This window comes from Lipotes vexillifer, unplaced genomic scaffold (assembly GCF_000442215.2).
Source record: "Lipotes vexillifer unplaced genomic scaffold, Lipotes_vexillifer_v1.1 scaffold252, whole genome shotgun sequence".
Classification (NCBI taxonomy): Eukaryota; Metazoa; Chordata; class Mammalia; order Artiodactyla; family Lipotidae; genus Lipotes; species Lipotes vexillifer.
Window position 1 is genome coordinate 2764226 of NW_006773367.1, and position 14390 is coordinate 2778615.

General features: G+C 34.9%; 1 protein-coding gene across 2 annotated transcripts in view; it reads left to right on the forward strand.

The window, feature by feature from the left end:
- The window catches only part of ERCC6L2 (ERCC excision repair 6 like 2), a 140067-nt gene that overhangs the window by 67324 nt on the left and 58353 nt on the right, over positions 1-14390 (forward strand). For both annotated transcript variants that reach the window (XM_007448290.1, XM_007448291.1), the window contains exon 12: positions 9650-9745. In XM_007448290.1, coding sequence (XP_007448352.1) covers positions 9650-9745 — 96 coding nt within the window. The remainder of the gene's footprint in view (positions 1-9649; positions 9746-14390) is intronic.

Here is a 14390-nt window from a genome sequence, read left to right on the forward strand (position 1 = left end):
ACTTAATTGGATAATCAAGTTATTAATCAAATAGCTGAGAATGATAGGTAGCAGTGGTTTTCGAACTGTGATCAAGGAGCTCTTGAGAACCCACAGTGCTTAGTGGGCTAGGAGTTTCCCTCCTCTGTCTCTACCTGGTCTCAAGCAGAGCAGCTCAACATTTATAGGTTTTATAAAAGTTAAATCAGTTCTAACACCTATTTATGAATCTCTCAATAAACTTTTTAAGAAATACACTAACTTTAGAGAAAGATTTGATATAAACACCTAAGATTAATCCCTTTTGCGGGGTAACAAATCTGTAACTTGCAACATCTAATGTAATAAGTATTTTATAGATGTGCTTCCACTATCTTTCAAAAAGAATTTCAAAGGACTTTTATTTATTTATTTATTTTAAATTGAAGTATAGTTGACTTACAGTGTCATTTGTGTTAGTTTCAAGTGTACAGCACAGTGATTCAGTTATATATATACATATATGTGTGTGTGTGTGTGTGTGTGTATATATATATATATATATATATATTCTTTTTCAGATTCTTTTTGTCTGTGAGTCTCTTTCTGTTTTGGAAAGTTCATTTGTATCTTTTTTTTTTTTTTTTTTTTTTTTTTCCACTTTAGTTCATTTGTGTCTTTTTTTTTTAGATTCCATATAAAAGCAATATTATATGGTATTTATCTTTCTCTGTCTGGCTTACTTTACTTAGTATGATAATGTCAAGGTCCATCCATGTTGCTGCAAATGGCAGTATTTCATTCTTTTTTATCGCTGAGTAATATTCCATTGTGTGTGTGTATATTATATATATATATATATATATATATATATATATATATACACCACATCTTTATCCATTCATCTGTTGATGGACATTTAAGCTGCTTCTATTTCTTGGTTATTATTGTAAATAGTGCTGCAGTTAACACTGGGGTGCATGTATCTTTTCAAATTATAGTTTTCTCTGGATATATGCCCAGGAGTGAGATTGCAGGATCATATGGTAGCCCTATTTTAGATTTTTAAGGAACCTCCATACTGTTTTCCATAGTGGCTGTACCAGTTTACATTCCCACCAGCAGTGTAGGAGGGTTCCCTTTTTTCCACGCCCTCTCCAGCATTTGTTATTTGTAGACTTTTTAATGATGGCCATTCTGACTGGAGTGAGTTGATACTTCATTGTAGTTTCGATTTGCATTTCTCTAATAACTAGTGATGTTGAGCATTTTTTCATGTGACTGTTGGCCATCTGTATGTGCTCTTTGGAGAAATGTCTGTATAGATCTTCTGCCCATTTTTTGATTGGGTTGTTTTTTGATATTGAGCTGTATAAGCTGTTTGTATATTTTAGAAAGTAATCTCAAGGGATTTTTAAAATAAACATGTAAAATACAAAAAATGAAAAACTAAGTCAAAATAAAAATAACTTTGGGAACTCTCTGGCAGTCCAGTGGTTAGAACTTGGCACTTTCATTGTCATGGCCTGGGTTCAATCCCTGGTCAGGGAACTAAGGTCCCACAAGCTGCATGGAGTGGTCAAAAAAGTAAATAAAATAAGAAAAAAGAAAAAAAAATTACTTAAAATGAGGAATCAAGTGTTATATATGATGAGTGAGCTACTTAACTGTTGAGCACTAAAATTCTTGAATTCTTACAACTAAGGGCCAAGCAGAGAAGCTCTAGATTTCCATTTTCCTATGAATGAATTCAAGAAGTAATTTCACACATGAGTCCTTAAATACAAAGTATTAAATGACATAGAATCCTGTCTTGAGCTAAGTTTTATAAGACACACATAAGCATTCTTATTTTTTAAATTATGTTTTTTAAAGTAGTATCTGCAAATGAATCAATGTGATATACCACATTAACACATTGAAGAATAAAAATCATATGGTCATCTCAATAAATTAAGAAAAAGAGTTTGACAAAATTCAACATCCATTTACCATAAAAACTCTCAGCAAAGTGGGTATACAGGGAGCATACCTCAACGTAATAAAGGCCATATATGAAAAACCCACAGCTAATAATATACTCACTGGTAAAAAGCTGAAAACTTTTTCTATAAGGTCAGGAACAAAAGAAGGATGCCCAGTTCTCACCAATTCTATTTGACATGGTACAATGATTCCTAGCCACAGTAATCAGATAAGAAAGATTAAAAGGCATACAAATTGGAACAGAAGAAGCAAAATTGTCAGTATTTGCAGATGTCATGATTCTACATATAGAAAACCCTAAAGACACTACCAAAAAACTATTAGAACTAATAAATAAATTCAGTAAAGTTGCAGGACACAAAATTAACATACAGAAATCTGTTGCATTACTATACTAAATAACGAACTATCAGAGAAATTAAGGAAACAATTTTATTTACAATTGTGTCAAAAAGAATATAATAACTAGGAATAATTTTAACTAGGGAGGTGAAAGATATGTACACTGAAAACTATAACACAAATATGAAAGAAATTGAAGACAACACAAATAAATGGAAAGATATGCCATGTTAATGGATTGGAAGAATTAACATTGTTAAAATGTCCATATAACCCAAAGCAATCTTCATATTCAATACAATCCCTATCAAAATACCCATGGCATTTTTCACAGAACAGATAGTCCTAAAATTTGTATGGAACCACAAAAGATCCCAAATAGTCAAAGCAGCTTGAGAAAGAAGAACGAAGCTAGAGGTGTTATGATGCTTCCTGATTTCAAAATCAAATGTCTGGTATACAAAGCTATAATAATCAAACAACATGGTACTGGTACAAAACCAGACACATGGATCAATGGAACAGAGTAGAGAGCACAGAAATAAACCCACACTTACATGGTCAATTAATCTATGACAAAGGAGCCAAGAGTATACAGTGGGGAACAGACAGTCTCCTCAAAAAAGATACTGAGAAAATTGGACAGATACATGTAAAAGAATGAAAGTAGACCGTTTTCTAACCCCACATGCAAAAATAAGCTCAAAGTGGATTAAACTTTTAATGTTAGACCTGGAACCATGACAGTCCTGGAAGAAAATATAAGTAGTACACTATTGGACATCTATCTTAGTAATATTTTTTGGATCTGTCTGGGCAAGGACAACAAGAGCAAGAATAAACAGATGTGACTACATCAAACTAAAGAGCTTTGGCACAGTGAAGGAAACCATCAATGAAATGAAAAGGCAACCTACTGAATAGGAGAAGATAACTGTAAATGGTATGTTCAGTAAGGGGTTAATATTCAAAATATATAAGGAACTTATAAAACTCAGTATCAAAAAAACAATCCAATTAAGAAATCAGCGGAGGACCTGAATAGACATATTTTCAAAGAAGACATACAGATGTCCAACAGGCACATGAAAAGGTGCTTAACATCACTAATCTTCAGGGAAATGCAGATCAAATCAAAAAGAGATTATCACGTCATGTCTGTTATCAAAAAGACAAGAAATAACAAGTGTTGGTGAGGATGTGTGGAGAAGGGAACCATTTTGCACTGTTGGTGGGAATGTAAACTGATAGAGTTACTATGGAAACCAGTATGGAGTTTCCTCAAAAAATTAAAACTAGAACTATCATACAATCTAGCAATTCCACTTCTGGACATTTATCTGAAGAAAATGCAAAACACTAATTTGAATAGATATATGTATCTCAATGTTCATTGCAGCAGTATTTAGAATAGCTAAGATATGGAAGCAACCTAAATGTCCATTGATAAATGAAGTGGATAAAGATTACACACACACACAGACATATATATACACAATGGAATATTACTTAGCCATAAAAAGAATGAAATCTTGCTGTTTGTGACAACATGGATGGACCTGGAGGTATAATCTAAGTGAAATAAAATGGAGAAAGACTAGTACCATATGATTTCACTTATACGTGGTATCTAAAAAACAAAACAAAAGAAAACAAAAAAAACATAGCAAAACAGAAACAGACTCATAGATACAGAGAACAAGCTAGTGGTTGCCAGGGGGGAAGGGGTGAGATAGGTGAAAGGGTTTGAAAGGTACAAAATAAAGAAGTCATGGCGATGCAATGTATAGCATAAGAATATATTCAATTTTTTAAAAAGTCTTATTTATATGTTTCAAATCTAGCTGATCAGTTTTACATATATTTTGTTTTTTATGGTTTCTAGCTTTTATTTCTTTAGTAATTTTAGTCATTTTTAAAAATATCTTTTTGAATGGTATTTTTGCTCTATTAACTCCTGTGCTTGGGGGGTGCTAATCCTTCTATTTGTTCTTCCCTCTGGCTTTTGCTTATGGTAGATGGTTTCTTCACACATTTTGTAATTTTTTATTTTGAGCTTATCTTCAGTGGGGCTTCTTTCCTCTGTGGAAATCCTTTGGAGACTGGCTGAAAGAGTTCTCCATTACTGTGATTTTACTTTGACTTCTTTGTTAGGCATGCCAAGCAGGACAAGAGAAGTTTTGGATTCCTGTTTCCCTATGACTGAATTCAAAGAGTGATTTGTTACCGAAGTCCTTACATTTGTTACATAAAGAACCTTACAAGACAAAATAAATCCATTCTTTAGCTATGTTTTTCAAAAGACATATGCTCAGTTTTTGTTTTGTTTTCCTTGTTTTGCAAAAATTTATATTTAATTTCTAGGTGTTGAAACAAAAGAGTTTCACACTGGTTCAGTCCATCATTTTTGCCAGAATCCTAATTCTTCATTATCTTTTAGTTTATCAGCTTTAAGCAGCTTGGACTCTTTGTTATGTTAGAGGAGGATTTAGTTTACTTACACTCCTCCCTCCCCATTTTCCACACACTCTTTACTATTTTTATTTTTATTATTTGTCTATAAATTACTTTTTTAACCTGAAATAATATACTTCAATCTTTGATTTTTAGTCCAGCAACTTTCTACAGTATCTTTTAAGTACTTGTAATGTGTGGTATTAGCATTAGCACACATCCACCCTTTCTTCTACTTTTGTCACCTGTCCATATCATCTGTCAGCTTTCTTTCTTTTTTTTTTTTTTTGCGGTGCTCAGGCCTCTCACTGTTGTGGCCTCTCCCGTTGCGGAGCACAGGCTCCGGACACGCAGGCTCAGCAGCCATGGCTCACGGGCCCAGCCGCTCCGCGGCATGTGGGATCTTCCCGGACCGGGGCACGAACCCGTGTCCCCTGCATCAGCAGGCGGACTCTCAACCACTGCGCCACCAGGGAAGCCCTCGTCTGTCAGCTATTTTAACAAATAACTTTGTACGCCAGAATATATAGAAAGTAAATTTTATGTTATCTTTGAATATCAGCAAATGTCTTTTATGTGCTCTGTCACTTGCTACTTTGGCCAACTGTAGAATTCTAGATTGAAAATAATTTCCTCTCAGATCTTTGTGGTATTACAACATTGTTTTCTGGTATTTAGTGTTGCTGAATTTTTGTCTAATGTCAATCTGATTCTCCTTCCTCTTTGTGAACTCACAAGAGTTTCTCTTCATCTGTTGTATTCTGAAATTTCACAGTGATATTTGAGTCTTGGTCTGGGGTTTTAGTTCATTTATTTTGCTGGGCATAATCTGAGGGCTTGTATTTTTCAACTCTGGAAAATTCTCTTTGATTATTTCTTTGACAATGGCTTCTCTTCCATTTCCTTTGGTATTTCTCTCAGACACTAGGTTATCTGACTTTAGGGCTTCTACAATGATTCTTTTTTTTTTTCCGGCTGCACTATGCAGCTCGTGGGATCTTAGTTTCCCGACCAGGGATTGAACCCAGGCCCTTCGCTGTGAAACCTCGGAGTCCTAACCACTGAACCACCAGGGAATTCCCTTACAATGATTCATTAAACCTCTGAACTTGGACTCTTACTTCATATTTTTATCTTTTTTGCTCTATATTCTGAAAAATGTCATTTTCCGATGTTATTATTTTATTTTAAATAACTGATTTTGTCTTTTCTTTTTTTAAGCCCTTGTTCTCTGAATTATCTTTATTCTGAAATGTCAACACCTTAAAGCTTCGCTTTCCATAATCATATCATTCAGTTAATTAAGGAAGGGTTATCTGGCATTTTTCCTTGGGTTGGGATTTTTATTTTAATCACTGAATTTATAAATGACTTTGGAGAAAAGTGACATTTTAATGCTATCGAACCTTCCTATCTACGAACATGGTATCTCTTACTTATATTTAGGTTTCTCAGAAGTATTTGTTCAAGTGACTCCTTCATTCGACCTTTTATATTAGTTAATACATAACAGTAAAATTTAATTCATTGACAGAATTTTTTGTGGAATATTAAGATATGGTTAAAATATAATTTTTTACATATTTATTGACACAAAATAGAATGTGGAAGACCTAAGGAATGAATAGCCTGCATGTTTATTAGCAATCTATCTTAATACCATTCCTCAGCTTGAATAGGGCTATAGTCTAAATATTTTATTGCTTAAGGAGTAAGCCTTTGCTGTTATCCATATGAGAGGAGTGACATGTTTGAAAGTTTATGATTCTGAGTTGTATTGTTGTCAAATAGAGAATCATCTCATCTCTAGAGATAGAGTTTAGAGATTATTTTTTTCTTTAAAAGAAACATTGCCTCTGCTTTAACTCGGACAGTCTTAAGTTGTAACTTCAGAATATCTTTGAAGATTGTTACCTCAAGTGGTGACCTTCCTGTGACTCATTTAGGGCATCTGAAATAAATTCATGCATATCTTACTGACAAGAAGCTAACTGAACAGTTGACTAGACTTACTTTTGGTGTTAAGTGTTAGAAAATACTTCTTGATTTCCAATTTTATTTTGATTGTAACTGGTTGATTTTTCACATAACTAGTCTAATTGTTTCTTCAGAATTTTCCCCATCACCATAGTAGGCAGGTAAACTTCTAACTTCTCTTCTACTTGTTGGGTATCTAAATCCCACCCACTCCCGTAATTTACCCATTTTTAAAATCCTTTCCCAAACTTCCTCTTTATCCCACCTAACTTCTTTCTTTGAGTTCAAGTCTCTGTGACATCTTTATGCTGTTGCCTCTAATAAATAATTTTCCAAAGGAGAAAATTCAATTTCTATTGAATATTGAACAAGTCAGGATACTTGGGTTTGAATCCAGACACTGGCCACCTCAGAGACCTTGAGCAAGTTAATCGGTATTTCAGATTCTCAATTTTCTCATCTGTAAAATGAGAATAATAGTTAGCTCATAGAGCTGTGTTGAGGATGAAAGAGTAGAATATATGAAAATATCTTGCAGCATTCCTGGTATATAGTAGATGCTCAATAAACGTTAATTTTTTTCTATTTTGATAGAAACTGTATAAGAGAAGATAATTAACATTTTCCCTCCCTGGATGGTTAGCATCAGTGTAAAGCATTATCTAAGTGTGAGTTACATGATGGTCTAAGCATCTGAAAAGGGAAAATCAGCAAGAGAAAGCCTCAGTGAATGCTTTGAAGGTTAAGATTAGAAAAACGAAGAAAATGAAGAAAATGATTTTATTATTGGATTTTAATTTTACCTTCCCTTTAAAAAATACAAAATTTTATCATTATTATATAATAAAATAATTATTAAATGTACAGTGTTTAGATCCAGAAAATTCAGAACATGAGAAGATTTTACCTAAAAATAACTGTTATAAGAAGATAACAGTTATTTTTAGGTAAAATCTAAAATTTAGGTAAAATCTAAAATTGGTTGACTTTTTAGTTGTTTTATTTTATCTTTCCTCTAAGTCTGTTGGTGACAGATTCTTTTAGTTTTCCTTAATCTGAGAATGTCATGATTCCCCTTTCATTCCTGAAGGATATTCTTGCTGGATATAGAATTCTGGGTTGATAGTTCTTTGAGCACTTGAAAATGTACTGTTTCCTCCTGGCCACCTTGGTTTCTAATGAGAAATCCACTGTCATTTGATGTTTCCTTAAAAGTTGTGTATCATTTCTCTCTGACTGCTTTCAAGAGTTTTTCTTTGTCTTTTGTTTGCAGAAGTTTAATTATGCTGTATTTTAGCATAGGTTTCTTTGGGTTTATCATTTTGGGAGTTCATACAACTTTCTGCATTCTGTAAGTTTATCTCTTTTCCCAAATTTGGGAAGTTTTCAGCTATATTTCTTTCAATATTTTTTCAGTCTCATTCTCTCTTTTCTCTCAGGACTACAATGATAGAAGTGTTAGCTCTTCTGTTACTGTCCCTCAGGCCTTTAAGAATGTTATTTTTTTTTCAGTATATTTTCTTTCTGTTGTTCAGATTGGGTAAATATCAATAATATTGAACTGCTCTTATGTTTATTGATTCTATCATCTGTCATCTCCACTGTACTATCAAGTCCATCCAGCAAGTTTTGTAATTCAGTAATTTTTCAATTCTAAAATTTTCATTTGGTATCCTCTCTTTCTTTGCTGAGACTTTCTATTTTTAAATTGTTTCAAGCATATTTGTAATTGTTTTTTGAAACATTTTTATTGTGGCTGCATTAAAATCCTTGTCAGATAATTCCAACATCTGCTTCTTTGCAGTGTTGTCATATGTTAATTGTCTTTTCTTATAGAAATTGAGATTTTCCTAGACCTTGGTAAGACTAGTAATTTTTTATTGTATGCTCGACACTTTGAGTATTATGTTATGAAACTCTGTATCTTATTTAAAACTTCTGTTTTACCCAGACACCATGCCAGCCACATGGGCTGGAAATCCGTGTCTCTTGCTTGGCCTCTGTTGACACCCTGAGTTTGAGGCACTTCATTGCTATTTCTCCATGGCTTCCACCCACACTACAGAGGGGCGTGGTTATAGCTGGGCAGAAATGAAAAGTTCCGGCTCCTCAATCAGTCTTGTCTGACACCACCCGAGTGAGAATGAGAGGTACCTCATTACTGTCAAAGGTGGAATTTAGTCTCCTCACTTAGCCTTTGCTGACCAGGTTAGGGTTGGATCCACAGATTTTTTTTCTGTGGTGTTTGCAAGAAAGAATAGGCTGTTCATTATCTAACATTTTTCTGTCTTAAAACCCTGTATCTTTCCTGGTTCTTTGGCTAAAGGAATAAGGCTTTTCTTGGGGCTTTTTTGGTCTGTGACTGTTGGCTGCTGGCATTTCCAGTTCACTGGCTTCTCCGGAACCCAATCTGGGATATATTAGGCAAAAATAAAGCCAGGGAACTCACTGCCATGTCATTCCTTAGGTTTTGTGGTCTCTAGCCAATCTGTGTTCTCTCTACCTTTCATAATCTTGTGTTTTATTTTATATATAATGCTCAGGGTTTTTAGCTGTACTTAGTGGGAGGAATAAGGAGAAGCACATTTTTTTAAGTGTGTATATTTATTTAGCTGGAGTATACTAGCAGTTTTTAAAACTTATGTTAGGAAAATCTTCGAAAATAGTAATTGAGTATCCAGAAAAATGTAAAAACCAACACAACCTACTTACATGGTCTCTAATGCTCAAATTTCTTAGAGATATTCTAGAGTGGTACAAAAAAAATTGTTCCATAGCTGTTTTACTTGTGGCATATTTGTGTTTTAATCACCTTACTTTTATAATGTTAATGTAATATTGTGTTGATTTGGTTATAGAAACCTGGCATAATTGAGTTAGAGAGCAAAATTTATTTTTGCTGTTTTAATGTGCTCTCTTCTGTTTACTCCAGGGCTGGTGGACTAGGCCTCAATTTTGTTGGTGCCAATGTGGTGGTATTATTTGATCCTACATGGAATCCAGCCAATGATCTTCAAGCAATTGACAGGTACAATGGTGACAAAATTTAAAGTGACCTGCAAATACTTTTAATCTAAAAATGCTCCTGAATTTTTTAGGTTGCTTACAATGTGACTGTCATTAGAAGATAGGGAAGACCTTGTAAAAAAATTTTAAACTTCTATTTAAGATAACCCTGAACTTCTGAATCCAAATGGCAGGCTGATAATAGCCATTAATTTTCCATTCATCTCAAAATCCCATTATTGTGACAAGATTAATTTAGAAGAAAGAATAAATCCCCAGTACTGCAGGAAAGTAGAAAGGTCACTACTAGTAGATCAGAAGTTTTGAGAAACTCGTGGGAGAATTTTTATGATGAAGGAACCAGCAGAGAAAAGCCACAATCCCAAGTCAACAGGAGAGCACAGAGAAATTCAAGCATGGGTTCAGCAACTTCAGGATATGGGAGTAGACTAAAGTACATCCTTATGGGAAATTAATTAATGTGCTGACTCTAAAACAAATTCCTCTCCCACACCTTGTACATAAAGAGGGATTAACCTATAACATGTGCTCCTTGATCAAAACTGAAAGAATCATTTCATAAATTTTATAAATAAGTGGGGAATGAGGCTGACAAAAGGTTCTTGCAGTGGATGTTTGGACCAGATCATAAAGCATTGAAACCCAGCTTTCTTATACAGTCCTATTCATCAGTGTCTTATAGTTTTCTGAGTAAAGTTCTTTTACCTCCTTAGTTAAATTTATTTCTAGATATTTTATTCTTTTTGATGTGATTGTAAATGGGATTATGTTCTTAATTTCTCTTTCTAATAGTTCATTGTTAGCATATAGAAATGCAGCAGATTTCTGTTTATTAATTTTGTATCCTGCAGCCTTACCAAATTCATTGATGAGCTCTAGTATTTTTTTGCTGGCATCATTAGAATTTTCTATGTATAGTGTCATGTCACCTGTAAACACTGACAGTTTTACTTCTTCCTCTCTAATTTGGATACTTTTATTTCTTTTTCTTGCCTAATTGCAAAGACTTCTAATACTATGTTGAATAAAAGTGTCCAGAGTGGGCATTCTTCTCTTGTTCCTGATCTTAGAGAAATGCTCTCAATATTTCACCATTCAGTGTGTTGTTAGCTGTGGACTTATCATATATGGCCTTTATTATGTTGAGGTATGTTCCCTCTGTACTCACTTTATTGAGAGTTTTTATCATAAATTGATGTCGAATTTTTTCAAAAGCGTTTTCCACATGTATTGAGATGATAATATGATTTTTATTCTTTAATGTGTTAACGTGGTATATCACATTGATTGATTTGTAGAGATTGAGCCATACTTGTGTCCCAGGGATAAATCTTACTTGATCATGGTGTATGATCCTTTTTTTTTTTTAACTTTTTTTCTCCATTTTCCTTTTTTTTTTTTTAATCTTTATTGGAGTATAATTGCTTTACAAGGTTGTGTTACTTTCTGCTCTATAACAAAATGAATCAGCTATACGTATACATATATCCCCATATCCCCTCCCTATTGCATCTCCCTCCCACCCTCCTTATCCCAACCCTCTAGGTGGTCACAAAGCACCAAGCTGATCTCCCTGTGCTGTGCAGCTGCTTCCCACTAGCTATGTTTTACATTTGGTAGTGTATATATGTCAGTGCCACTCTTTCACTTCTTCCCAGCTTACCCTTCCCCCTAACCATGTTCACAATTCCATTCTCTACGTCTGCATCTTTTTTCATGTTTGCCCCTAGGTTATTCAGAATCATTTTTCTTTTTTTAGATTCCATATACATATGTGTTAGCATACACTATTTGTTTTTCTCTTTCTGATTTACTTCACTCTGTATGACAGACTCTAGGTCCATCCACCTCACTACAAATAACTCATTTTTGTTTCATTTTATGGCTGAGTAATATTCCATTGTATATATGGGCCACATCGTCTCTATCCATTCATCTGTCAGTGGCCACTTAGGTTGCTTCCATGTCCTGGCAATTGCAAATAGTGCTGCAATGAACATTGGGGTACATGTGTTTTTTGAATTATGGTTTTCTCAGAGTATATGCTCAGTAGTGGGATTGCTGGGTCATATGGTAGTTCTACTTTTAGTTTCTTAAGGAACCTCCATACTGTTCTCCATAGTGGCTGTATCAGTTTACATTCCCACCAGTAGTGCAACAGGGTTCCTTTTTTCACACACTCTCCAGCATTTATTGTTGGAGATTTTTTCATGATGGCCATTCTGACCGGTGTGAGGTGATACCTCATTGTAGTTTTGATTTGCTCTCTCTAATGATTAGTGATGTTGAGCATCCTTTCATATGTTTGTTGGCAATCTGTATGTCTTTGAAGAAATGTCTATTTAGGTCTTCTGCCCATTTTTGGACAGGGTTGTTGTTTTTTTGTTATTGGAGCTGTGTGAGCTGCTTTTATATTTTGGAGACTAATCCTTTGTCAGCTGCTTCATTTGCAAATGTTTTCTCCCATTCTCAGGGTTGTCCTTTCATCTTGTTTATGGTTTCTTTTGCTGTGCAAAAGCTTTTGAGTTTCATTAGGTCCTATTTGTTTACTTTTGTTTTTATTTCCATTTCTCTAGGAGGTGGGTCAAAAAGGATCTTGCTGTGATTTATGTCATAGAGTGTTCTGCCTATGTTTTCCTCTAAGAGTTTTATGGTGTCTGGCCTTACATTTAGGTCTTTATTCCATTTTGAGTTTACTTTTCTGTATGGTGTTATGGAGTGTTGTAATTTCATTCTCTTACATGTAGCTATCCAGTTTTCCCAGCACCACTTATTGAAGAGGCTGCCTTTTCTCCATTGTATATTGTTGCCTCCTTTATCAAAGATAAAGTGACAGTATGTGCATGGGTTTTTCTCTGGGCTTTCTATCCTGTTTCATTGATCTATATTTCTGTTTTTGTGCCAGTATCATACTGTCTTGTGATCACTTTAGCTTTGTAGTGTAGTCTGAAGTCAGGGAGCCTGTTTCCTCCAGCTCCATTTTTCTTTCTCAAGATTGCTTTGGCTATTTGGGGTCTTTTGTGTTTCCATACACATTGTGAAAATTTTTGTTCTAGTTCTGTGAAAAATGCTGTTGGTAGTTTTTTTTTACACGGGCCTCTCACTGTTGTGGCCTCTCCCGTTGCGGAGCACAGGCTCCGGACGCGCAGGCTCAGCGGCCATGGCTCACGGGCCTAGCCGCTCCGCCGCATGTGGGATCTTCCTGGACCGGGGCACGAACCCGTGTCCCCTGCATCGGCAGGCGGACTCTCAACCACTGTGCCACCAGGGAAGCCCTGTTGGTAGTTTTATAGGGATTGCATTGAATCCGTAGATTGCTTTGGGGAGTATAGTCATTTTCACAATGTTGATTCTTCCACACCAAGAACATGATATATCTCTCCATCTCTTTATATCATCTTTAATTTCTTTCATCAGTGTCTTATAGTTTTCTGTACAGGTCTTTTGTCTCCTTAGGTATGTTAATTCCTAGGTATTTTATTCTTTTTGTTGCAATGGTAAATGGGAGTGTTTCCTTAATTTCTCTTCCAGACTTTTCATCGTTAGTGTATAGGAATACAAGAGATTTCTGTGCATTAATTTTGTATCCTGCTACTTTACCAGATTCATTGATTAGCTCTAGTAGTTTTCTGGTAGCATCTTTAGGATTCTCTATGTATAGTATCTCTATGTATAGTATCAACAGTGCAAACAGTGACAGCTTTACTCCTTTTCCAATTTGGATTCCTTTTATTTCTTTTTCTTCTCTGATTGCTGTGGCTAAAACTTCCAAAACTATGTTGACTAATAGCGGTGAGAGTGGGCAACCTTGTCTTGTTCCTGATCTTGGTGGAAATGGTTTCGGTTTTTCACCATTGAGAACGATGTTGGCTGTGGGTTTGTCATATACGGCCTTTATTATGTTGAGGTAAGTTCCCTCTATGCCTACTTTCTGGAGAGTTTTTATCATAAATGGGTGTTGAATTTTGTCAAAGGCTTTTTCTGCCTCTATTGGGATGATCATATGGTCTTTATCCTTCAGTTTGTTAATATGTTGTATCACATTGATTGATTTGTATATATTGATCAATCCTTGCATTCCTGGGATAAACCCCACTTGATCATGGTGTATGATCCTTTTAATGTGCTGCTGGATTCTGTTTGCTAGTATCTTGTTGAGGATTTTTGCATCTGTGTTCATCAGTGATATTGGCCTGTAGTTTTCCTTCCTTGTGACATCTTTGTCTGGTTTTGGTATCAGGGTGATGGTGGCCTTGTAGAATGAGTTTGGGACTGTTCCTCCCTCTGCTATATTTTGGCAGAGTTTGAGAAGGATAGGGGTTAGCTCTTCTCTTCTCGAAATATTTGATAGAATTCGCCTGTGAAGCTGTCTGTTCCTAGGCTTTTTTTTGTTGGAATATTTTTTATCACAGTTTCAATTTCATTGCTTGTGATTGGTGTGTATGATCCTTTTAATGTACTGTTGAATTCAGTTTGCTACATTTTGTTGAGGAGTTTTGCATCTATGTTCATCAGTGATATTAGCCTGTAATTTTCTTTTTTTATGATATCTTTGTATGGTTTTGGTATCAGGGCAATGCTGGCCTCATAGAATGAACTGAAAGTGTGCTTTTGCAATTGGTTTGGTTTGGTTTTTTGGTTTGAGA